At 47.5% G+C, this 26,960-nt stretch overlaps 1 protein-coding gene across 2 annotated transcripts in view; it reads right to left on the bottom strand.

Moving 5' to 3' along the window:
• The window catches only part of LOC140205196 (uncharacterized), a 92,661-nt gene that overhangs the window by 30,155 nt on the left and 35,546 nt on the right, over positions 1-26,960 (bottom strand). The window contains exons 2-7 of one of the 2 annotated variants that reach the window (XM_072272549.1): positions 16,252-16,313; positions 15,512-15,607; positions 13,665-13,748; positions 12,563-12,655; positions 9,693-9,883; positions 6,303-6,496 (exon numbers count right to left, since the gene is read on the bottom strand). In XM_072272549.1, the coding sequence (XP_072128650.1) occupies positions 6,303-6,496; positions 9,693-9,883; positions 12,563-12,655; positions 13,665-13,748; positions 15,512-15,607; positions 16,252-16,313 (720 nt within the window). The remainder of the gene's footprint in view (positions 1-6,302; positions 6,497-9,692; positions 9,884-12,562; positions 12,656-13,664; positions 13,749-15,511; positions 15,608-16,251; positions 16,314-26,960) is intronic. The other variant, XM_072272560.1, reaches the window with a different exon arrangement.

Genomic DNA, 26,960 nt, shown 5'->3' with positions numbered 1-26,960 from the left:
CTGGTTCTCCCCTATCCACTCTACTAGTTACATCCTCAAAAAATTCTATGAGATTCGTCAGACATGATTTTCCTTTCACAAACCCATGCTGACTTTGTCCGATGATTTCACCGCTTTCCAAATGTGCTGTTGTCACATCTTTGATAACTGACTCTAGCATTTTCCCCACCACCGAAGTTAGGCTAACTGGTCTATAATTCCCCGGTTTCTCTCTCCTTCCTTTTTTAAAAAGTGGGGTTACATTAGCCACCCTCCAAATTCTCAGGAACTAGTCCAGAATCGAAAGAGTTTTGAAAAATTATCACTAATGCATCCACTATTTCTTGGGCTACTTCCTTAAGCACTCTGGGATGCAGACCATCTGGTCCTGGGGATTTAGCTGCCTTTAATCCCTTCAATTTACCTAACACCACTTCCCTACTAACATGTATTTCCCTCAGTTCCTCCATCTCACTGGACCCTCTGTCCCCTACTATTTCCGGAAGATTATTTATGTCCTCCTTAATGAAGACAGAACCAAAGTAGTTATTCAATTGGTCTGCCATGTCCTTACTCCCCATAATCAATTCACCTGTTTCTGTCCGTAGGGGACGTACATTTGTCTTAACCAATCTTTTTCTTTTCACATATCTGTAAAAGCTTTTACAGTCAGTTTTTATGTTCCCTGCCAGTTTTCTCTCATAATCTTTTTTCCCCTTCCTAATTAAGCCCTTTGTCCTCCTCTGCTGGACTCTGAATTTCTCCCAGTCCTCAGGTGAGCCACTTTTTCTGGCTAATTTGTATGCTTCTTCTTTGGAATTGATACTATCCCTAATTTCCCTTGTCAGCCACGGGTGCACTACCTTCCTTGATTTATTCTTTTGCCAAACTGGGATGAAGAATTGTTGTAGTTCATCCATGCAATCCTTAAATGCTTGCCATTGCATATCCACCGTCAATCCTTTAAGTGTCATTTGCCAGTCTATCTTAGCTAATTCACGTCTCATACCTTCAAAGTTACCCCTCTTTAAGTTCAGAACCTTTGTTTCTGATACCACGTAGACACTATGGTCAAGCTCACTGGTGCTTCTACTTCCTCAGGAGGCAAAGGAAATTTGGCTTGCCCCTTAATTTTATCGTTGCACCATAGAAAGCATCCTGTGTGGATGTGACACAGGTTGTTATGCAACTGCTCTGTCCCCGACCACAAGAAACTGCAGAGAGTTGTGTACACAGTTCAGCACATCACTGAAACCAGCCTCCCCTCCATGGACTCTGTCTACATTTCCTGCTGCCTCAGTAAAGTAGTCAGCATAATTGAAGACCCCACCCACCCCAGACAGTCTCTCTCTCCCCCCCCCTCCCATCGGGCAGAATCAGCACCAGTCTCAAGGATAGCGTCTACCTCGCTGTTATAAAACTAATGAATGATCCCCTGGTACAATAGACGGCCTGTCGACCTCATTACCTACCCCATAATGGTCTGTGAGCTTTGTTGTCTACCTGCACTGTGCTCTCTCTGTAATTGTAACACTTTATTCTGCATTTTGTTATTGCTTTCCCTTGTACTGTCTCAATGCGCAGTTGTAATGAATTGATCTGTATGGGCAGTAAGCAAGACGAGCTTTTCACTGCACTTTGGTACACTGACAGTAACAAACCCAGTCACTGTTCTGTCATCTCACATATAACTAAATTCTGCATCTCTACTTTCCCATGAGAGTAAATAACTTGCATTACCTAGATTATATTCCTGTCAAGTTTTTGCCAGTTACTCAACTCAATGGAATTGGAAATGGAATTAGTTCAATATCAGCATGCTATTGTCACATGTCTTACGAACTTTTTTCTCTTTTTCCTTTGTCTGTTCTCTTACTTCTCTTCTTCTCATCTGCCCAACACCTGCCTCTGGTGCCCCTCCTCCTTCCCTTTCTTCCATGATTCACTCTCCTATCCTATCAGATTCCTTCCTCTTCAGCACTTTACCTTTTCCACCTGTCACTCCCACTTACCTAGTCACTAACCTTTCCTGATCACCTTCCAGCACCCTGACAGTGTAAAAAAGGCATCCACCACTCTGTGTAAAAAACTACTAGCTCTGATATCTCCGTGAAACCTTTCTCCAATCACCTTAAATGCACGTCCTCTGGTATTAGCCATTGCTGTCCTGCAGAAAAAGGTATCTATACCTCCTAGCATCATGTACACCTCAATCAAATCACCTTTCATCCTTCTTCGCTTCAAAGAGAAAAGCCCCAATCTGCTCAACCTTTCCTCATAAGACGTGCTCTCTAATCCAGGCAGCATCCTGGGAAATCTCCTCTGCACCCTAAAACATCCACATCCTTCCTATAAGGTGGCCAGGATCAAACACAATACTCCACGTGTGGTCTAACCAGAGTTTTACAGAATATAGATAGGGTAAATGCAAACAGGCTTCACGGTTGCTGGGTCAAAATCCTGGAACTCCTTCCCTACCAGCACTGTGGATGTACTCACACCTCGAGGTCTGCTGCTGTTTCAAGGGGGCAACTCACGACCAACCTTCTCAAGGGCAACCAGGGATGGGCAATTAAATACTGGCTCAGTCCCACATTCTCAATTCTTGACTATTTTGAGAGCTTTCTATTGAGAATGATGAACAGTTGCTTGCCACTGCACACAGAAGTCAGACGACTCTGAAAAGGAAACTTCCTGAGAAGCTTTTATGAGCCTTTTGAAACTGTGATAAAATTCTTTGAATACTCAAATGCTTCATGCAGTAATTTACTCAAGAATATTAGACACGTCATTGCTTATATGTCAGGATTATTCAATAAATTTAATGAAATTAATCTTCAATTGCAAGGAAATGATGTGAATTTTATCAAAGTCAAATCAGTCCTCTCTACATTTCTGTTCAAGTTAACCCTATTTAAGTTCAACATTGGCTGTTGTGACCCTTTCCAATTTCTGAGCCTCTCTGAGTTATAAGAGAAAGAAAGAATACCAAATGATGATCCTCAAGCATACTGTGCCCACCCGGGTGAGCAGCATAAGGACATCTCTCGATCCAATTTCCAGACAGGCTAATAAATTAATTCTTGAAACCTTGTAATGAGAAATTAACAGGAAGGATGGAGGAAGAACTGATCTAACTACAAAATGACTTTGAGCTTAAGCCAAAGTTCAAAAAATTATATCAAGACTTTTGGTTGCAGAAAGAACTGTCTGAATGCCATCTTGGACTGTGGAAAAAGGTCAAGATATTCTTTATTGCCTTTCCAACTTTTTTTTTTACTGGAGCGTGGTTTCAGTGCAGTTGCCCAACTTCTTTCAAAGAAACCAAACAGGGAGTGTGTGATGAGACGGCATTGAAGGAGCTTCACTCTGCGTCTGACCCCAGGAGTACGTGATGGGACTGTGTTGAAGGAGCTTCACTCTGTGCCTGACCCCAGGAGTACGTGATGGGACGGTGTTGAAGGAGCTTCACTCTGCGTCTGACCCCAGGAGTACGTGATGGAAGTATGTTGAAGGAGCTTCACTCTGCGTCTGACCCCAGGAGTACGTGATGGGAGTATGTTGAAGGAGCTTCACTCTGCGTCTGACCCCAGGAGTACGTGATGGGAGTATGTTGAAGGAGCTTCACTCTGCGTCTGACCCCAGGAGTACGTGATGGGCTGTGTTGAGGGAGCTTCACTCTGCGCCTGACCCCAGGAGTACGTGGTGGGGCTGTGTTGAAGGAGCTTCACTCTGCGTCTGACCCCAGGAGTACGTGATGGGAGTATGTTGAAGGAGCTTCACTCTGCGTCTGACCCCAGGAGTACGTGATGGGAGTATGTTGAAGGAGCTTCACTCTGCGCCTGACCCCAGGAGTACGTGATGGGACTGTGTTGAAGGAGCTTCACTCTGTGCCTGACCCCAGGAGTACGTGATGGGGCTGTGTTGAAGGAGCTTCACTCTGCGCCTGACCCCAGGAGTACGTGATGGGACTGTGTTGAAGGAGCTTCACTCTGCGCCTGACCCCAGGAGTACGTGATGGGACTGTGTTGAAGGAGCTTCACTCTGTGCCTGACCCCAGGAGTACGTGATGGGGCTGTGTTGAAGGAGCTTCACTCTGTGCCTGACCCCAGGAGTACGTGATGGGGCTGTGTTGAAGGAGCTTCACTCTGCGTCTGACCCCAGGAGTACGTGATGGGACTGTGTTGAAGGAGCTTCACTCTGCGTCTGACCCCAGGAGTACGTGATGGGACTGTGTTGAAGGAGCTTCACTCTGCGTCTGAACCCAGGAGTACGTGATGGGGCTGTGTTGAAGGAGCTTCACTCTGCGTCTGAACCCAGGAGTACGTGATGGGACTGTGTTGAAGGAGCTTCACTCTGCGTCTGACCCCAGGAGTACGTGATGGGACTGTGTTGAAGGAGCTTCACTCTGCGTCTGACCCCAGGAGTACGTGATGGGACTGTGTTGAAGGAGCTTCACTCTGTGCCTGACCCCAGGAGTACGTGATGGGACTGTGTTGAAAGAGCTTCACTCTGTGCCTGACCCCAGGAGTACGTGATGGGGCTGTGTTGAAGGAGCTTCACTCTGCGTCTGACCCCAGGAGTACGTGATGGGAGTATGTTGAAGGAGCTTCACTCTGCGTCTGACCCCAGGAGTACGTGATGGGAGTATGTTGAAGGAGCTTCACTCTGCGCCTGACCCCAGGAGTACGTGATGGGACTGTGTTGAAGGAGCTTCACTCTGTGCCTGACCCCACGAGGACGTGATGGGGCTGTGTTGAAGGAGCTTCACTCTGTGCCTGACCCCAGGAGTACATGATGGGAGTATGTTGAAGGAGCTTCACTCTGCGTCTGACCCCAGGAGTACGTGATGGGACTGTGTTGAAGGAGCTTCACTCTGTGTCTGACCCCAGGAGTACGTGATGGGACTGTGTTGAAGGAGCTTCACTCTGTGTCTGACCCCAGGAGTATGTGATGGGAGCAACACACATAAAAGTTGCTGGTGAACGCAGCAGGCCAGGCAGCATCTGTAGGAAGAGGTGCAGTCGACGTTTCAGGCCAAGACCCTTCGTCAGGACTAACTGAAGGAAGAATGAGTAAAGGATTTGAAAGTTGGAGGGGGAGGGGGAGATCTGAAATGATAGGAGAAGACAGGAGGGGGAGGGATAGAGTCAAGAGCTGGACAGGTGATAGGCAAAAGGGGATACGAGAGGATCATGGGACAGGAGGTCCGGGAAGAAAGACAAGGGGTGGGGGGGGGACCCAGAGGATGGGCAAGAGGTATATTCAGAGGGATAGAGGGAGAAAAAGGAGAGTGAGAGAAAGAATGTGTGCATAAAAATAAGTAACAGATGGGGTACGAGGGGGAGGTGGGGCCTTAGCGGAAGTTAGAGAAGTTGATGTTCATGCCATCAGGTTGGAGGCTACCCAGATGGAATATAAGGTGTTGTTCCTCCAACCCGAGTGTGGCTTCATCTTTACAGTAGAGGAGGCCGTGGATAGACATGTCAGAATGGGAATGGGATGTAGAATTAAAATGTGTGGCCACTGGGAGATCCTGCTTTCTCTGGCGGACAGAGCGTAGGTGTTCAGCAAAGCGGTCTCCCAGTCTGCGTCGGGTCTCGCCAATATATAAAAGGCCACATCGGGAGCACCGGACACAGTATATCACCCCAGCTGACTCACAGGAAAGATGAAGCCACACTCAGGTTGGAGGAACAACACCTTATATTCCATCTGGGTAGCCTCCAACTTGATGGCATGAACATTGACTTCTCAAACTTCCGCTAATGCCCCACATCCCCCTCGTACCCCATCCGTTCTTTATTTTTAAACACACATTCTTTCTCTCACTCTCCTTTTTCTCCCTCTGTCCCTCTGAATATACCCCTTGCCCAACCTCTGGGTTCCCCCCTTCCTTGTCTTTCTTCCCGGACCTCCTGTCCCATGATCCTCTCATATCCCCTTTTGCCAATCACCTGTCCAGCTCTTGGCTCCATCCCTCCCCCTCCTGTCTTCTCCTATCATTTTGGATCTCCCCCTCCCCCTCTCAAATCTCTTACTCACTCTTCCTTCAGTTAGTCCTGACGAAGAGTCTCAGCCTGAAACCTCAGCTGTACCTCTTCCTAGAGATGCTGCCTGGCCTGCTGCGTTCACCAGCAACTTTTATGTGTGATGCTTGAATTTCCAGCATCTGCAGAATTCCTGTTGTTTGAGTATGTGATGGGACTGTGTTGAAGGAACTTCACTCTGTTGGTATAAAACTAATCTCCAGTTTGCAGACAATCCTTCTATCCAAACACATAAATAAAGAAACAATATCGTGAAGAGAAATTTGGACCCACCTTCTGGCTCGAGGAGTGGTGGGATCTCAAGACTGTCTTCTGCTATCTTGAAAGCATCTTCAAGGTTTACTCGGCTCGGTCTCTCCATCGCTTTCGCCATGTCTACCAGGCTGGGCTCGACGGCCTTGATGAGCGCCAGGAAGGCAATTCCACTCCGCCAGCTGCTCCCAAAGTCCTGGACGGCCACACCATACCTACACACAGGATACATTGAGGTAGCATGAAAGGAGAACTGAATGCAGACATGATCAAAAGAAGGTTGATAAAAAAACAGCACAAGTAATTTAATTGTGAAATTATTTAATATCATTTATACATTATATGGATTAAAATACAGATTAGCTTTATTTGTCACATATACATTGATACATTTTTACATACAGTGAAAAGCATCAACAGCCAACACAGTCTGAGGATGCCCTGGGGGCAATCTGCAAGTGACACCACACTTCCAGCGCCAACATAGCATGCCCAAAAAATTATTAATCCTAACCCGTACATCTTTGGAATATGGGAGGACACCAGAGCACCTGGAGGAAACCCACAAGGTCATGGGGGGAATGCACAAACTCCTTACCGACAGTGGTGGGAATTGAACCTGGGTCGCTGGCACTGTCGAGCATTGTACTAAATGCTACATACTGTACTGTCCTTATGCTACTATAGAACATAGAACAGTATAGTGCAGGGACAGAACCTTTGGCCACGGTATTGTGCTGATCTATATTAACCGGCACATTGCAAGATGAACAGCATTTGGATATGGCCCAAGTGCGGAGCGATGACACTGAAGCGGGTCTATAATTCACAGACTTTAATGTGAACAGAGTTAGAGGGAAAGGAAAACAATAAATGTTAGGCCAAACAGGGCCGTTAACTAAAACTCTCAAATGGAAACTGAAGCCAACACTTCGGCTGAAAGGAATAACTAAATATAAAACAAATTCCACTAATCTTCAGAGTCAGTTGACTCGAACAGTCCAATTTCTCAGGCAAGGCCAAATGCAAGTAGGCAGCAAAATATCGCTATGCTTATCTCAAGTCTTGACAAGCACCATGATGAAAAGAATGGAGTTAGACACCATCACAATGAAATAATAATTAGCTGACAGGTGCCTATTCACGAGTGTAATTGCCATATCTGCTGCGCTGGCAAATGTGCGGTTGTGACACAAAGCGTATAGAACATTGAAGAGTAGAGCAATAAAACAGGCCCTCCAGTCCACAACAGTGATCCCCAACCTCTGGGCCGCGGACTGATACCGGCCGCAAGGCGTGCAGCGGTAGCCAGAGCGCACCCAGCACATCTTTAAGAAAAAAGTCGAAATAAACAAGCTAATTAATTAGGTGCCGCCTGGCACGTAAATGTCGGCCCAGATCAGAGGCGATTGCCGATTTCACTTGCTCTACGTGATGTTCACTCCTCTTTCCAGGGCGCTGGAGCCTTTAGCTGTTCCATTATTTGGTCAATTTAAACGCCAGCCCAGACAGACTGAAAAGACAGGGCTGTCAGGATCGAGGTGACATGTTGAATCTACACAAACTAATAAAGTATAGGCGCTGCCGTGCTTTCTTTGTAAAGACAGTTACGTGCTGGTCCCAGGCCAGATCCTCTGACACTTTTCAGAGAGAGAAACGTCGATTCTTAATGCCAAAGAATGTAAAGTTATTGACTCTCTCCACCTCAGTTCCTCAAATGAAGACTGGCTTCTGGGCGGCACCTAATTAATTAGCTTGTTTATTTCGGCTTTTTTCTTAAAGATGTGCTGGGTGCGCTCCGGCTATCGCTGCACCCCTGCATGCTTCGCAGCCCAGAGGTTGGAGACCACTGGTCCACAGTATCTGCTCTGAACACAAGGCCGAATTAAACTAATTTCTTCTGCCTGTACACGATCCATATACGTCCCAAACCTGCACATGCATTTATCTAAGTTTCGTAAATACCTCTATTATATCCATTTCCACCACCACCACAACGGCCTGTTGCAGGCATCCACCACTCTGAACGTCAAAAAACTTGACCTGCATATCTCCTTTAAACCTTCCCCCTCTCACCTTCAACACAGCTCCTCTTATATTTGATGTTTCTACCCTTAGAGAAAAAGATTCTGACTGTCTACACCTCTCTGAATTTTATACGATGACCCTCTTCAGCCTCCAACCCTCCAGAGAAAACAACCCACATTTGTTCAACTTGTTATACTCCCCCTGGTGGTCGTGTCACAGAGCGGTGCTGTACTGTGTGCGTCCAGGCCCTTCGGCCCAACCAGTCCATGCTAACCATGGTGCCCAGCCAGCTCGTCCTAATTTCCTGCATTCAGCCCGCACATCTCCAAGTCTTTCCCTTCCATGTACCTGTCCAAGTACTGAAATGATATTATTGTATATGCCTCAACCTCTTCCTCTGGCAGTTCGTTCTATATATACACACCATCCTCTGTGCAGATGAAGTTGCCCCTCAAGACCTTCTCAAACCTTAAGCTCACCTGAAACCTGCTCTCTTTAGTTTTGGACTCCCCTATCCTGGGGAAAAAATGGTCACCATCCAATTATCTTGGCCTCTCTTACTTTAAACCCTTCTATAAAGTAACCCCCTCATTCTCCTAAGTTCCAAGGAATAAAGATCTAGCCTGGACAACCTCTCCCTATAACTCAGGCCCTTGAGTCCTGGCAACATCCTCGTAATCTTTTCTGCACTTCTTCCAGCTTAACAGCATCTTTCTTCTAACAAGTGACCAAAACTCCAAGTACAGCCTCACTAATGATTTTTAAAACTGCAATATAACATCTCAACTCCTGTGCTCAATGATCCGCAAGAGTCACCACACATTCTGGCACCAACACAGCATACCCCACGCTGTGCAGAGCAGAGCAAGAACAACAAGACAAGTCCCTTTCTTCCTTCCCATCCACACACCTTCACCCAAGAACAGAAAATCTTCGGCCCCCGGTAAACTCGTGGATTTGCAGAGTTCCCCAGTGGACTCACAGACCCAGGCTTCTGCTGACTTCCGATTGACCTTCGGTATCGACGCTAGGACTCAATGATGATCTGATTAAAGAAGGGCGGCATGTGAAATGCCTTGTTCACCTGTCTGTCTGTAACACCCATGCACTTGTAATCCTAGGTCTCTCTGTTCCATTATACTCCCATTCACTGACAGACATTCACTGTAGAAGTCCTACACTGGTTTGACCTTCCAAAGTACATCAGCTCACACTTCTCTGTAGCTAATACTGTTAATAGCTCACACTCTCTAATCCGGGCAACATCTTTTGCACCCTCTCCAAATCCTCCTTAAGGAATGGAAAAGCAGCCAGAGTCTCGTCTAGACCAGCAGAGGATAAAGATGGAAGACAGGCAGTGGGAAATGGAGGGAAGAAACTTACTTTGCCGTTGCCCTCTGCACCCACTTCAGTAGTGCTTTAATAACCTTCCTCTGGTCCTTGTATGGGGCCAGGGGCACCGCCTCCTGGACAGAAGCAGGCTGTTTCGTCAGGTCGCTCTCATTCCCATTGTGCAAGGACGACAGGCTGTTAGTCATGGAGAAAATCTTCAGGTGGCCCGCTGCTTCCTTTATCTGCAGTTACAGAAAGAAGATCAATAGACAGAAATAAAGGACAAAATCACCCCCCCCCCCCCCGAGGATGGGACCCGGAGATACACATCCATCATTCCTTGAAAGTTGTTTATGTGGAGATAAGAGTGCAGATCAAGCCTTTCCAGCCCAATGAGCCGTGCCACTCAGCAACCCACCCATTTAACCCTACCTAATTGCAGGACAATTCACAATGACCAATTGTCCTACTAACTGGTGCGTCTTTGAAGTGTGGGAGGAAATCAGTGCACCCACAGAAAAACCCATGCGGTCACGGGGAGAATGTACGAACTCCTTACAGAGGGCACCAGTATTGAACTCTGAACTCCAAAACCCCGACTAAAATAGTGTTGTGCAAACTGCTACGTTACCATGGCACCCCAAAGTGGAATGGGGTGTAGTTTCCTTGTAGCTTAACTCTCCCATGCTTGCTTGTAATTTTATGCCATCACCTACATACGTGTAACACACATAAAAGTTGCTGGTGAACGCAGCAGGCCAGGCAGCATCTCTAGGAAGAGGTGCAGTCGACGTTTCAGGCTGAGACCCACCTCTTCCTAGAGATGCTGCCTGGCCTGCTGCGTTCACCAGCAACTTTGATGTGTGTTGCTTGAATTTCCAGCATCTGCAGAATTCCTGTTGATTGGTTACCTACATACATGTAATTGTTCAGAGAATTCGCCAGTATTCACGCTACAATCGCTTCTGTATTTTTCCAGAAACTTCTTAGATTCAGCAGCAGGTGTCACATCACAATGAACCTTCAGAGTTTATTGGTTAATTGTTATCACTGGAACTTGTTATCTCTCGTCTGGTATGAAAAGACAACTACTTTTCATCGGCTCTTTTTACTTTGTTTCTCTTGAGTTTCTTTTTCTTTGCTCGTGTAACATTTAATAAACCAGGCATAACTGACTGTTTATTTCTTTCTATAGACGCTGCCTGATCCGCCAAAACACAAACCCAGAACTCTGTGCGTGTGTAACTCTAGGTTCCGACTTTATTCCCCGGAACATAGGAGAGTGAGGGGAGATTTGATGGAGGTGTACAGAATTATGAGGGTACAGACAGGGTAAATGCAAGCAGGCTTTTTCCACTGAGGTTGTGTGAGAGGAGAACTACAGGTCATGGGTTAAATGTGAAAGGTGAAATGTTTAATGGGAACCTGAGGGGGAACTTCTCACACAGAGAGTGGTGTGAGTGTGGAACGAGCTGCCGGTGAAAGTGGTTGATGTGGATTTGACTGCAACATTTAAGGGAAGTTTGGATAAGTACATGGATGGGAGGGGTACGGCGGTCAGTGGACCAGGTGCGGGTTGATGGGACTAGGCAGAATAACAGTTCGGCATGGACTAGATGGGCTGAAGAGGCACACACAAAGTGCTGGAGGAGCTCAGCAGGCCAGTCAGCATCTGTGGAAAGGAGTAAACAGTCGATGTTTCAAGCCGAGATGCTTCATCAGGACTGGAAAGAAAGAGGAGGGTGAGGGGTCTGTATCTGTGCTGTAGTGATCTATGACTCTGATAGAAGGGGAGGGGCTGAGACAAGAACTGGCAGGTGATGGGTGGATCAGATGAGGGGGTAAAAGGCAAATGGGGGGTTAATGAGAATAATTACAAAAGCTGGGAGGTGATGGGTGGATCCAGATGAGGGGGTAAAAGGCAAATGGGGGGGGTAATGAGAATAATTACAGAAGCTGGGAGGTGATGGATGGATCCAGATGAGGGGGTAAAAGGCAAATGGGGGGGTAATGAGAATAATTACAAAAGCTGGGAGGTGATGGGTGGATGTGATAAATGACTGCACATGGTAGGAGAGGAAGGTGAAGCTTGGAACCAAATAAGGGGGGTGAGCAAGGTAGATGGTGGTGGGGGGGTAGGGAGCCCAGTGGGAGAAGTGTGTGGGTAACAGGCAGATGGAGTGGGTGCAGGAAGGGATTCAAGGTAATTAGCCAAAGAAACACAGACACTGGGGTGGGGCGGCAGATAAATTAACTTAATCAAAAACAGCCTGGCCTGGAGTGGCAATGGGAAGCAAGCTTACGAGTGAATAAAGCCGGGGGTTCCTAACCTTGTTTAAGCCATGGACTCCTACCATTAACCGAGGGGTCCTTGGAACCCCTGGAATAAAGTCAACGGGAAAGCCATACAGGTTCGTGGGGAGCCAGTCTGTTTCAGACTGAGACATGAATATTCAGGATATTTATTGATTTTTTTATTTCGAGATGCAGCTTGGTAACAGCTCTTCCACGCTGCCCAATGGCATCCAGGTAACCAATTAACCTGGAAAACCGCACATGGTGGGAAGCTGGTGCACTCAGAGAAAAGCCACATAGTCACAGGGAGAACATGCAAACTCCTTACAGACATTGACTGTAATCGTGCCCAGGAACCACCTACTAACACTGCACACTTTTGGGATGTGGGAAGATACCAGAGCACCCGGAGGAAACCCACACGGTCTCCTGGAGAATCCACTTCTTTCAGACAGCCGCAGGATTGAAACTGGGTTGCTGGTGTTGTAATAGCATTACACGACTGTGCAGTCCGCAAATGGGTCGCGTGCAGAAAGGATTCAGTTCAATTCGGCATGGTGTCTGACACAGACGTTGTTCCTGTGATGATACTGCTCCCACGGAGGAAGAGTGTGTCACCGCCTCACCTGGAAGTGAAGGATGATGTTCCAGATCAAGCCCAGGATCATCGAAGGGTTGCCGTCTGCAATCTCAGGGGCATCGATGCTGACCAGCTTCACCTGTCATCAGAAGACAGTAAGTGGCCACAACATTCACAATGACTGCTTCCAGTTACTGCCCGTCCCCTCGCGCTGTATGAACATGGGCTATAAACTTCCCTGTCCCACTCCCATCAGGAAAAGAGGCCATGCAGCATTCACAGCAGGACCGCCAGACTCAGACAGACACATCCCCCGAGCCGTCCGGCTGATCAACACCTCCACTCACTAACCCAGCCCATCCTCGTTACTTTATCATTTCCTGCCAGAGTCACCTTATGTACTGCAGGCTAGTGCCACTTCACGTGCAGTACATACAATCAGTCTGTAAAGATATGAGCTAATCCTGTGTCTTTGTATTTATTGTGTTTTTACTGAGTTCTTTACTCTTATTGTGTTTTTTTAAAACCTGTGTCAGATCTCGAGCACCAATCATTTTGTAAACACAAGAAATTCTGCAGGTGCTGGAAATCTAGCGTTTTGTGTGTGTTGCTAACAATCACTCTGTTCTCCTTTACGCTTGTGCATTGACAAATGACAACAACCAATCTTCAATCTCAAACCCTCAACCCGTCCGGGAAACAGAGGTAGGTTTTTTTTTAAATACACAGAGTGGCGGATGCGTGGAATTGGGCAAAAGGCTGCAGAAGGAATCTGCGAGGGGAGGACACAGCATCATGTGAAACTAGCCCTTTGCCTCTTCCACCCATCACCTGCCAGCTTTTTACTTCATTCCCGTTCTCTCCCCACCCACCTGCCTTTCCTCTCACCAGGTCTCACCCGTCACCCGCCAGCTTGAACTCCTCCCCTCCCCCACCTTCGTACTCTGGTTTCTTCCCCCCCATCCTTTCCAGCCCCGAAGGAGGGTGTTGGCCCGAAACCCCAATGTTTACTCCCCTCCACTGGTGCTGCCCGAGCAGCTGCGTCTGCTGCTCAATCTCGTGTCTCTGTGGAGTGGATGTGAGGTATCATGGAATTATTTTGAAAAGTGTGCAAATGGCAGGTAGAGCTACACAGATACAACACTCACATAGCCATCCTCTAGGAATTTCAGGGCTCGGGCGATGTTGTTCAGCCGGAAAATCCGATGCCTTGAGTGCTTGTACTGGTGCATCTGAACAAAGAAAGAGGGCATCGGTCAGCAGGTACAGGCAGTAATGGTTAGCTGCCAATCTACAGTTACACCCATGGCTCACTGGTATATCCCGGGCATCGGTCAGCAGGTACAGGCAGTAACGGTTAGCTGCCAATCTACAGTTACACCCATGGCTCACTGGTATATGCCAGGCATCGGGGCACCGGTCAGCTGATGCAGGCAGCAATGGCCAGCTGCCAATCTGCAGTTATACCCATGGCTTGCTGGTATATGCCAGGCATGGGGCAACACTGCTGGTGTCTGTATGGAGTTTGCTCGCTCTCTCTGTGACTGCACGGATTTCCTCCGGGTGCTCCGGTTTCCTCCCACATCCCAGAGGCATATGGGTTAGGATGTGCTAAGTTGGTGCTGGAAGCAGGGCAACACTTGTGGGCTGCCCCCAGCACATTTCAGACTGAGCTGGTCATTGACTCAAGATACATTTCACTGTATGTTTCAATGTACATGTCACAAATAAAGCCGATCTTTCATCTTTTTCTTATCACTCAAGCCCCCCCACCCACCCAGTTTGAGTGTGACACTCTCATATCCCTTCCCGCCACCACATGCTCTGCCTGTGACCGCATGGATTTCCTCCAGGAGTTCTGGGTTCCTCCCACATGCCAAAGACGTACGGGTTAGTAACTTCATTGAGTGTAAGTGGGCAGCACGGGATCATCAGGCCAGAGGGCCTGTTCCTGTGCTGTATCTCTAAATCTCCCATCCTTGGACATTCTCGCTTCGCTATCCTCCCGTCGCACAGCTTCTATCCCACTGTTTTCTGAGTTTCCAGTGAGAAGATGGACTCTTCACCTCATTATGATCCTGCACTTTGTTTACCTGCACTTTTTTCCCCCCCAGTGACTCTTACATTTTATTCTGACTTGTTACAGTTTTCCCTTGTCCTGACCGCATGCCCTGTGTAATGATCGGATCTATGTGTAAACAGTATGCAAGACAAGCTTTTCACAGTTTATGAGCTCATTGTGACAATAATAAACCAACATCAATGCTGCCCTTTCTCTGTAGCTGTAATGCTATACCATGCTATTGTTCTTTTCCCTTTCCACCACACGGATGTATTTACAATGTACTGCATGATCTGTATAAGTGGCACGCAGACAAAAGCTTTTCCAAAAGACATACGAGCAGAATTGGGCTGGTCTGCCCGCCATTTCATCATGGCCAATTTATTCTCCCTCTCAACCCCGTTCCCCTGGCTTCTCCCCATAACCTCCAACATTCTTACTAAGCAAATTCTTATCTAGCTTTGTTTTAAATATACCCAATGACCTGGCCTCCACAGCCGTCCGTGGCAATGAATTCCACAGATTCACCACCATTTGGCTGAAGGAATTCCTCCTCATCTCTGTTCTAAAGGGATGTCTTTCTATTGTGAGACCGTGCCCTCTGGTCCTAGACTCTCCCACTATGGAAACATCCTCTCCATATCCATTCTATCTAGGCTTTCCGGTATTCACAAGGTTTCAGTGAGATCCTCCCTTCATTCTTCTAAACTCCAGTGTGAACAGGTCCAGAACCATCAAACGCTCCTGAGATTTTAACCCTTTAATTCCTGGGATCATTCTCATGAATCTCCCGTGGACCCTCTCCGACGCCAGCACATCCTTTATTAGGTAAGAGGCGCAAATCTCAGTATATGTGACAAAAATAAACTAACTAATCAGAACAACATTCAAAGGAACAGAGCAGTGAATGACGAGGTCCAGCAATAACCTTACCAGCTTGTGCCCAGACAACACCTCCAGCAAAGCCATCAGCACCTTCCCATCTTGCATGTCATGGAACAGATCTCTCACCTCCAGCGGTGGTTTGCACTGAGAGAGGTCAAACAGAGAGGGGCAGGAAATGAGCAAACCTGGGCAGGACACTCACGTACATGTACACACACATACACACAAGATAGGGGAATCATTCAACCAGCTGGGACAATGGGGAGAGCTGAGATAACATTCCATGGTTGGAGGCCGGAAGAATGAGTCTACAAGTCTGGGCCAGGGACTGACGGTTGGGGCCTGGTGTCTGTGAGTCTGAGTTTGTGGTCCAGGACTGGAGGCTCAGAGGCAGCCTGTCCAGGGATGGAGACCTGTCTCTGCGTGTGAGGAGGTGAATGAGTGAGTGAGTGAGTGGGGAAAGTGGCTTGTCTTGTCCTGATCTGTTGTTGCCTCAACCTGTCCTGTCGCCGTCGCCTCGTCCCATTCTGTCGCCTCATCCCGTCCTGTCCCATGCCCATCGCCACGTCCCATCCCCATCGCCTCATCCTGTCCTGTCCCAACCCCATCGCCTCATCCCATCCCCATCCTGCCGTCTTGTTTGTTTTGTCGTGTTGTTGTTGCTGCTGCAGCTCGTGTTGTTCTGCTGAACCCCGTGGGCTGCTATGTCACGCAGTTAATGGGATGTGTAAATATTTAAAGTGCAGCAAAATAAATAAGCAGGATTAAAAGGGAAAGTTCATCCTCACCCTTTCCAAGTGGAAGTTGATCCATCGTGTAAACGTCCTCTTCTGTGTCCTGACCCGTTCAACTGAAGAGACACAGGGAACAATCAGTCATCACCACAAAGATTTAAAGATTAGCTTTACATGTCCCAAGTACATTGAAGCATCGAGACACACAGTGAAATGCATCGTGTGCGTCAATGCCCAACACCATCTAGGAACATGCAGGGAGCAGCTTGCAAATGTCACCAGGCTCCCAGTGCCAACATAACATGCCTGTAACTTCCTAACCCTGACCCACGCGTTATTGGAATGTGGGAGGAAACCCACACAGTCACGGGAGAACATACAAACTCCTCACACACGGTGACAGAACTGAACCTGGGTCGCCAGCACTGTAAACTGCTGCGCTACTGTGCCCCAAAGACGTACATTGACCGAACACACCGCTCTGGCTGGGAACTCCTGGTGGCCTTAGCCATCGCAGCACAACTGTGGCTGGTCTGGTTAGCAAAGGCCGATCTCACTCTAACCCACAGACCCACATTAACGTTTCCACTTAACCTGACCTTGGTTCATCAAACCACAAGGGACCTGAGTAAGATGGATGATCACAATCTTTTCCCCAGGGTAGGAGGAATCGAAACCGAGAGGTCAGAGCTTCAAGGTGAGAGGGGAAAGATTTTAAATTGATCAAAGGGATAACTTCTTCACACAGAGGGTGGTGTTTCTATGGAATGAGCTGCCAGAGGAAGTGGGTGGAAGGGGGTACAATTACGTTATTTAAAAGGCACTTGGACAGGTACACGGATACAAAAGGTTTAGAAGGATATGGGCCAAATGCAGGCAAATGCAGGCTTAGATAGTATCTTGGTCGGCGTGAACAAGTTAGACTGAAGGGCTTGTATTACTTATTGACAACATGTTAGGCAGCAATTCATCGGGAGCGCGCGTGGACCAAGATGGTTTATCAGGACTATGCATTCTAATAACTCAGCTGACCCAAGGAGAAAATATTTCCTAAAAATAAAACAGAAACTGCAGAGTTGTGAACACAGCTCAGCACATCATGGAAATCAGCCTCTGCCCATGAATTCGATCCACACTTCCTGCTACCTCAATAAAGCAGCCAGCATCAAAGACCCCACCCATCTCAGACATTCTATCTTCTACCAAAACAGACTGAATGGAGGGAGGATGCTTCTTCCAGATGAGGTTTCAAGGACCAGGAGTCACTCCATAAAGCCAGAGAAGAAGATATTTGGGAATTCTTTGCGAATTCCCTATCCTGGAGGTCTGTGGAGGCTCACTCACTGGGCTTGTTCAGATGTAGAATCAAAGGTATCGGGGGAGGGGGGAAATGGAGAGATATAGAAACATAGAAAACCTATAGCACAATACAGGCCCTTCGGCCCACAAAGCTGTGCTGAACATATCCCTACCTTAGAACTACCCATAGCCCTCTACTTTTCTAAGCTCCATTTAGCCATCCAGGAGTCTCTTAAAAGACCCTATTGTTTCTGCCTCCACCACCGCTGCCGGCAGCCCATTCCACGCACTCACCACTCTCTACGTAAAAATCTTACCCCTGACATCTCCTCTGTACATACTTCCAAGCATCTTAAAACGTTGCCCTCTCGTGCCAGCCATTTCAGCTCTGGGGAAAAGCCTCTGACTATCCACACGATCAAGGCCTCTCATTATCTTGAAAACCTCTATCAGGTCACCTCTCATCCTCTGTAGCTCCAAGGAGAAAAGGCCAAGTTCACTCAACCTATTCTCATAAGGCATGCTCCCCAATCGAGGCAACATCCTTGAAAATCTCCTCTGCACCTTTTCTATAGTTTCCATGTCCTTCCTGTAGTGAGGTGACCAGAACTGAGCACAGTATTCCAAGTGGGGTCTGACCAGGGTCCTATATAGCTGCAACATTACCTCTCGGCTCTTAAACTCAATCCCATGATTGATGAAGGCCAATACACCGTATGCTTCTTAACCACACAGTCAACCTGCACAGCAGCTTTGAGTGTCCTATGGACTCGGACCCCAAGATCCCTTTGATCCTCCACACTGCCAAGAGACTTACCATTAATACCATATTCTGTCATCATATTTGACCAACCAAAATGAACCACCTCACATTTATCTGGGTTGAACTCCATCTGCCACTTCTCAGTCCAGTTTTGCATCCTATCAATGTCCCACTGTAACCTCTGACAGCCCTCCACACTATCCACAACCCCCGCAACCTTTGTGTCATCAGCAAATTTACTAACCCATCCCTCCACTTCCTCATCCAAATCATTTATAAAAATCACAAAGAGTAGGGGTCCCAGAACAGATTCTTGAGGCACACCACTGGTCACCGACCTCCATGCAGAATATGAGCCGTCTACAACCACTCTTTGCCTTCTGTGGGCAAGCCAGTTCTGGATCCACAAAACAATGTCCCCTTGGATCCCATACCTCTTTACTTTCTCAATAAGCCTTGTGTGATGCCAAACCAAGTTATCGGACGATTGATGCTGAGAAAGATAAGAGGGACAATGGAGAAACGTTCAAAATGTTAATGAGAGAGGAGAGAGAGATTAACAGAAAAGAAACACAATTCAGCTATCGACAGACTGGTTACTTTGAACCTGAACTGTTTGAAGTTTGATGGACAAGTGATACCCCAGCAGGGGGATAAAAAAAGCAGGTTCGCTAGGCACGTGACACACCACGAGATCACGAGATAACGAGACCCTGGAAGGAGCGGTGTGCCCCCACAAGTTGGTGGGAGTTTGGAGGTCTGGTTTGCGGGAACCGACCATAGACTCACAGGGTGTAAAGGTACGATCAGTGGAAACCTGGTGTGTGTGTCCACCCTTGCCTGGGTGCCGGGTTCACCGCGGAAGAACGGTCGTATCCGGAATGGAGGGGTCACAGTCGGTGACCACAGCGGGATAGAAGACATCAAAGGTCTGCCTGAAACAAACTGCATCCTCTCTCTCTCTCTCTCCAATGGCACAACAGCGATTACTGCGAACTGTACTAGGCTGAACTGAACTCTGCGTCACTTAAGACTGATCATTTTACCCCTAGACTGCGATAGAGCTTGGTTTGATTCCTATTACCCTAGTTCTGTGTACATGTGTGTATTATCATTGCTAACCTGATGCATTTATATCCTTACGATTAGAGTACTGTGTAACTTATTTCTTTAATAAAACTTTATTAGTTCCTAGTAATCCAGACTCCAACGAGTGGTCCATTTCTGCTGGTTTGGCAACCTAGTTACGGGGTATGTAACACTTGCATGGGGTACCTTATCAAATGCCTTGCTGAAATCTATGTACACTACATCTACTGCTCTTCCTTCATCAATGTGTTTAGTCACATCCTCAAAAAATTCAATCAGGCTCGTAAGGCACGACCTGCCTTTGACAAAGCCATGCTGACTATTCCTAGAGCTTTGTGGAAGGTAATCAGAATCAGGTTTTATCACTAACATGATGTGAAATTTATTGTTATACAGCAGCAGTACGGTGCAAAGGTATCAAAATATACTGTGTATGGTACAATAATAAATCATCATGTGCCACACCATGGCCACGATTGCTCTTGACAAACTTTGGTATGGAAGTGGTTTGCCATTGCCTTCTTCTGGGCAGTGTCTTTACCAGATGGGTGACCCCAGCCATTATCAATACTCTTCAGAGATTGTCTGCCTGGCGTCAGTGGTCGCATAACCAGGACTTGTGATGTGCACTGGCTGTTCATACGACCATCCACCACCTGCTCCAATGGCTTCCGTGACTCTGATCGGGTGGGGGTTGGCCAAGCAGGTGGTGCACCTTGCCCAAGGGTGACTGGCAGGCTAGCGGAGGGAAGGAACTCCTTTGCATCTCCACCCCACACCCAACAATAATAAATAGTGCACGAGAAAGGAGTAGAGGTAGCATCTATGAACCATTCAGAAATCTGATGGCAGATGTCTTCAAGCTCCAGTACCCCATCCCTGATGGTAACTATGAGAAGAGGGCATGTCTCTGATGGTGAGGGTGCTTAATGACAGATGCCACCCTGTTGAGGCACTGCCTTTCAAAGACGTTCTCGATGGTGGGGAGGCCTGTGCTGTTGATGCATCCGAGTCTTCAACCTTCTGCAGCCCCTCGTGATTCTGTGCACTGGAGAGCGGAAATGGCTAATATGAGAAGGCATGATCTTAAGCTGTTTGGAGGAAAGTTATCGAGGAAAGAAGTAGCTTTTTATTTACACAGAGTGGTCATCGCGTGCAACACTGCTGGGGGGTGGTGGTAGAGGCAGATGCATTAGGGACATTTAAGAAACTCTTAGATAGGCACGTGGTTGATAGGAAATTGGAGGCCCAGTAGTAGGGAGGGGGTAGATTGATCTTAGAAGGTTAAACGGTCATTACAGCATTGTGGGCCGAAGGGCCTGTGCTGAGCAGTACTGTTCTACGTTCTACTTCAGCTGACACCCCACCACAGTGTGGGTTCTGACAGAATCAGTCAGCACTGCACTCCCAAGGAGACAATCAGCTCCGTACAGACAGTCCCGACACTTCACAATCAGCAGTAAAACATTAATAGGTCAGGCTGAAAGTACCATGGAACCATTCCCAAGAAACACCAACGTAGAATCACACTGCTCAGTCTACTCTACCTGCACCATATCCAACAGTCCAAGCCCTCTACTTTCTATAACAGCCTTTTTTCTCCTATTTAGAAACTGTTTGAATTTGCTTTTGCTATTCAAGTACTGTAGGAAAGAATATCTTGCAGATGTGGAATCAGCTCAGAATAATTTGGAAGGGAAATCACCAGCAGAGGGCAGAGCAAGTCCACTGACAGCAAGTCATAGGCAGAAGAGATTCTTCAGAATCTGGAAATCCAGAGCAAAACGCACAAAGTGCTGGAGGAAGTCAGCAATTCAGGCAGCATCTATGGAGGGGGAATAAACAGCCAATGTTTTGGGCTGAGACCCTCCATCAGGACTGGAAGGGGGGGGCAGAAGGCAGTGGGGGAGGGGGAGGAGTACAAGCTGGCAGGTGATAGGTGAGGTGAGGGTGGGGGAGATGAAGTAAGAAGCCGGGAGGTGATAGGTGGAAAAGGTAAAGGGCTGAAGAAGGAGGAATCTGATAGGACAATGGACCGTGGAAGAAAGGAAGGGGGAAGGGCACTAGGGAGAGGTGATGGGCAGGCGAGGAGAAGAGAACGGAGAATGGAAGAAGAGAGAAGGGGAAGGGGGAAGAAAGTACCAGAAGTTGGAGAAATCGATGTTCATGCTGTCAGGTTGGAGGCTACCCAGACAGAATAGGAGGTGTTGCTCCCCCAAGCTGAGTGTGCGTGGCCTCATCACGACTGATGAGTCCAAATAGGAATGGGAACATTCCAGCCCCCCTCCTCTCATCAAAACATGTTTACTTGTGCGCCAGCTCCCTCTGTGCATCACGACAATAAGCACAGGGTAACCCAGCTGTGCAATTAATTGCCGTACATGGGCAATGTTGGCATGGCAACTGGATTGCAATGAGATTATCCATGTTCCACCCCTCCTCCTCTGGGGACTGTAGGAATCTGTGAGGCTTCAGGTGCATAGGGATCCCCTATCGTTAATTAACACCTCTAACAGTCGTGTACAAGTTTACAATGGGCTCGCCTCACTGTCAGGACCCCTGTACTTCATTGACACTGGACAGTCCCACCTCTCCCACACAGGGAATGAAGGAGCCCCACCCTCTGGTAACCAGTACTGAGGGTGCCTCTCATTATCACCTGGCTCGCTCCCACTCCCCAAAACCTCCCTCAATCCCCAATGGTTCCCTCACTCCTCAAAACCTCCCTCAATCCCCAATGACTTCCTCACTCCCCAAAACCTCCCTCAATCCCCAATGGCTCCCTCACTCCTCAAAACCTCCCTCAATCCCCAATGGCTCCCTCACTCCCCGAAACCTCCCTCAATCCCCAATGGCTTCCTCACTCCAAAGATCCCTTCACTTTCCTCATTTCCCTGCAGCTCCCCTCCTTCCCATAGTCCTTTGCTTTCCCCTTAGTCCCGTGACCCTATTACTCTCTCTCTCTCTCCCTGGATCATCATTCCCAAGAAGTCTTCACTTCTCTCATTCCACCTACTTTTCAGATGCCTTCACTTACCCCCCTCACTTCCCCAGATGTTTGAGGAACTACAGCACAAAAGAACAGCAGTGTCAGGCCGGGGATGTTGAGGGAACACACACCACCCCTCATCAAGGAATCGGCAGTGGAAAGGGAGAGCAGTTTCAAATTTCTTGGCGTCGACATCTATCCTGGGCCCAATGTATAGATGCAATTACAAAGAAGGCACAACAGCGGTTGTACTTCATTAGGAGTTTGTGGAGATTTGGTACGTCACCAAAGACACTCGCAAATTTCTACAGAGGTAGTGTGGAGGGCATTCTAACTGGTTGCATCAGTGTCTGGTCTGGAGGGGCCGCTGCACAGGATCAGAAAAAGCTGCAGTGAATTGCAACTCAGCCAGCTCCCTCATGGGCACCAGCCTCCCCCGAAACACCTTCAAAAGGTGATGCGTCAAGCAGGCAGCATCCATCACTGGGGACCCCCACCACTCAGATCAGGCCTTCTTCTCATTGCTGCCATCAAGGTGGTGGTACAGGAGCTCGAAGACACACTCTCAAAGTTTCAGATCCCTTCTTATTTAATTTAATTCTTTTTACACTTCTTGTAATTTATATATTTTTATTATGTACTGCAATGTACAGCTGCTGCAAAACAACAAATTTCACGACATACGCCAGTGATACTAAACCTGTTTCTGATTCTGAGGAACAGAGTTAAACTCATCTCAAAATGTAGATGGAACGTTTATGTGTTTAAACTGTTCCCAACCACCCTGTCTCCCTGGTCACTCCTGAACCAAACTGTCCACCGCCTTTTGGAATTTGCCACTAGTGATGAGAAGTCAGCGACTGTCCCCCCACAATACCCGTCTGTCTGTGTTCAGCTCAAGACGAGGATGTACATTTCTACAGGCACAGTGGGAGCATTCTGACTGGTTACAGTACCACCTGGTGAGGAGGCTCCAGCACACAGCGTCGCAGGAGGCTGCAGAGGGTTGTAGCCAGTTCCATCATGGGCACAACCCTCCTCAGCCTCTTCCAAAGGCAACGACTCCAGAAGATGGTTTCCTATCATTAAGAACGCTCGCCATCCAGTACAATCCTTGTCCTCATTACTACTATCGAGGAAGAGGAACAGGAGCCCGAAGACCCACACTCAATGTTTTAGGAATAGCCTCTTCCCCTCTCCCATTAGATTTCTAAACGGTTCATGAACTCTACCTTACTATCCCTCTCTTTTGCACTATTTGTTTACACTTTTTATTGTAGCCTGTAGCAATTTTGATGTCTTGCTGCCACAAAACAACACATTGACAATGTCTGATTTGACGTCATGTCAGTGATAATGAACCTGGCTCTGAATCTGAACGTCAGCAGACAGTGATTAGCTCTCTTATCTTCCTTTTCCCCTTGAGCACGGCTAATAGCCGCTACCTCACCGCTCCAGAGACCCGGGTTTGATCCCAATGTCCGGTGCTATCTGTGTGGAGTTTGCACGTTCTCCTTGCGTCTATAATAGGATTCCCCGAGGCGTTCCGGTTTCCCATATCCCAGAGATGTGTGGGTTGATAGGTTAATTGGGCACTGTAAATTGTGAGTGGTAGAATCCAGGAGGGGAAGGAAATTTGATGAGAATATGAAGCAATAAGTTCTTTACACAGAAAGCGGTGGGTGTGTGTGCCAGATAGAGGCAGATATGTTAGGGACATTTAAGAGACTCTTAAACACATGAATGAAAGGAAAATGGAGGGTTCTGGGGGAGGGCGGAGTTGGATTGCTCTAGGAGTAGATTAAAAGGTCAGCAGAACATTGCGGGCTGAAGGGCCTGTACTGTGCTGTGATGCACTATGTTCTGCAGAGCTCAGAGAATGGTCAGGCTGGTTCAAGCTGATAGGAAGGTGACAGTAACTCGAGCATGCATTACAACCGTGGCGTGCAGAAGAACGTCTCTGAACTCGCAGCACATTGAACCATCCAAGTGGATGGGCTACAGCAACAGAAGACCACAAACATACACAGAGTAGCCACTTTATTAGATACACGAAGTAGCTAATAATGTGGCCACTGAGTGCATGTTCTATCGCCTTTTTTACTCTGACTTTGCACGTTCTCCCTGCAAGTCCGCACGTTCTCCCTGTGAGTTTGCTCTGCTTTCCTCCCACCTCCCAAAGGTGTGCGGGTCGGGGGGTTAACTGACCTCTGTAAATTGTGTAGGTGTGTGGCAGAATCTGGGGGAGTTGATGGGAAGATAAAAGAATTGAAAATGCCATTAATGCCAGATCAGTGTAAATGGTTAGCAGACTCTGTGGGCTGAACAGCCTGTTGGTACACTGTGTCTCTTTGTTGCTGAATGACTCATTACTGCCAGTCATGTTACCTGTCACTTTTACCAGCCCACATCCAAATCCCGCTACACAAATTGCTTCACTTGCTGCGGAGCTGGAAATGGAATTGAACGTTACATAAACAACAGCAGACATCATCTGCTTCTGACTGTCTTAAGGAAAGAATGCTCCATTTGGGGAAGTTAAACCAGGGTAGGACTTTCACAGTGAGCAGCAGGCAATATTATGAACAGAGTTCCCTGAAAGTACAAAATGAAGAGGGGTAGAGATAGTGTGAATGCCAGCAGGCTTTTCCCACTGAGCTTGGGTGAGAACTAGAGGTTGTATGTTAAGGGTGAAAGGTGAAACATTTAAGGGGAAGCTGAGGGAGGCTTCTTCACTCAGAGGGTTGTGAGAGTGAGAAACGAGCTCCAGCCCAAGTGGTGGATGCGAGCTCAATTTCAATGCTGAAGAGAAGTTTGGATAGGTACAAAGGTGAGAGGGGTAGGGAGGGCTATGGTCCCGCTGAAGGTTGATGGGACTTGGCAAAATAACGGTTCAACATGGACTAGATGGGCTGAAGGGACTTTCTGTGCTGTAGTGCTCTATGATTCAAAAATGTCATTGAGTGTTGAAGAAAGGATTGTGCTGGGTATCCCGCAAGTGTTGAAACGCCTCCAGTACCAACATAGCATTCTATAATTCACTAACCATAACCGTACATCTTTGTGGGAGGAAATTGGAGAATATCTAAACTCCCTAGAGCCAATGGCAGGAATCAAACCTCGATCTTACAACTCCTGCTGTGTGTAAACCGCTAAGCAACCTATAAGAGGCACTGGAATTTTATTCCCTGGGAACGTTGCAGAGGTCTATAAAATTATGAAGGGCATAGATAGGGTAGAAAGTCACGGTACCCAGCTCCCCAACCCCACCCGCAGAGTAGCGGAGTCTTAAACAAGATGCACAAATTTAAATTGAGAGGAGAAAGATTTAAAATGGGACCTGAGGGACAACTTGTCCCACACAGGTGGTACAGTAATACAGCGGTTAGCGTAACTAGGTTCGATTCCCGCCACTCTCTATAAAGGAGTTTGTACGTTTGCTCTGTGACCACGTAGGTTTCCTCCGAGTGCTCCAATTTCTTCCCACTTTCCAAAGACACAAGGTGAGGATTAGTGAGTTGTGGGCACCAGGAACACGGTGACACTTGTGGGCTGCCCCCAGCACAACCATCGCCCATTTGATTAGACACAGACAACACATTTTACTGTGCATTTCCATGTACACGTGAAAATTAAAGCTAATCTTAATCTTTGAACAAGCTGCCAGGGGAAGTGGTAGAGATGCAGACAACGTCAATGATCATGGATAAGAAAGACTTAGAAGCATATGAGCCAAACATCGGCAAACGGGACTACCTTGAGTAGACATTTTGGTTAGCATGCACAAGTTGGGCCGAAGAGCTGATTTCCCTATTATATATCTCTAATGCTTTGTACCATCTCTCCCCACTACCTGGCATAGAGGTCCTCTCCTGTCCTAGACCCCACTCCTTTCACCCCCTTCTCTCCTCAACACTGTCACCACTCTACACTTTTAACAATCACTGCTCCCCTCTCCTGTGGCTGTCTATACACTCAGCCAGGTGCTGGTGGTGATGTTCCCAGTATGTCCCACTGCTGCAGGAGAGAGAACTTGCCGATCTGGGTGCAGGTAAATTTCCAAAATAGTCGGTTGTTGATGTTACAACTGCCCTGCTTGCAAAGGGTTCAGAGAACGGAGTTGAGGAAAAACTTTTTCACACAGAGAGTTGTGGTTCTGTGGAATGCTCTGCCTCAGAAGGCAGTGGAGGCCAATTCTCTGGATGCTTTCAAGAAAGAGTTAGATAGAGCTCTTAAAGATAGCAGAGTGAAGGGATATGGGGAGAAGGCAGGAAAAGGGTACTGATTGTGGATGATCAGCCATGATCACAGTGAATGGTGGTGCTGGCTCAAAGGGCTGAATGGCCTACTCCTGCACCTATTGCCTATTGTCTATAGAACACTGTAAATAGAGCAGTATAGCACCATACTGGCCCGAATATGCTGGAGGAACTCAGCAGGTCAGGCAACATTTATGAAGGGGAATCAACATTTGAGATAGAGACTCTTCATCACGACTTCTCCAGGGACAATTAAAGGAGGTAACAACTGGTGATCATACCAGCAGACCCCACATCCTTATTCTCCCCCTCCCTTTCTCTCTTTTTCCATTCCTTATTCTTGTTCCCCTCTTACCCCTTCACC

The sequence above is a fragment of the Mobula birostris genome, chromosome 1 (genome assembly GCF_030028105.1).
Source record: "Mobula birostris isolate sMobBir1 chromosome 1, sMobBir1.hap1, whole genome shotgun sequence".
Classification (NCBI taxonomy): domain Eukaryota; kingdom Metazoa; phylum Chordata; class Chondrichthyes; order Myliobatiformes; family Myliobatidae; genus Mobula; species Mobula birostris.
Note: the sequence above shows the minus strand (reverse complement) of the source record. Positions and strands in the feature narration are given on the sequence as shown.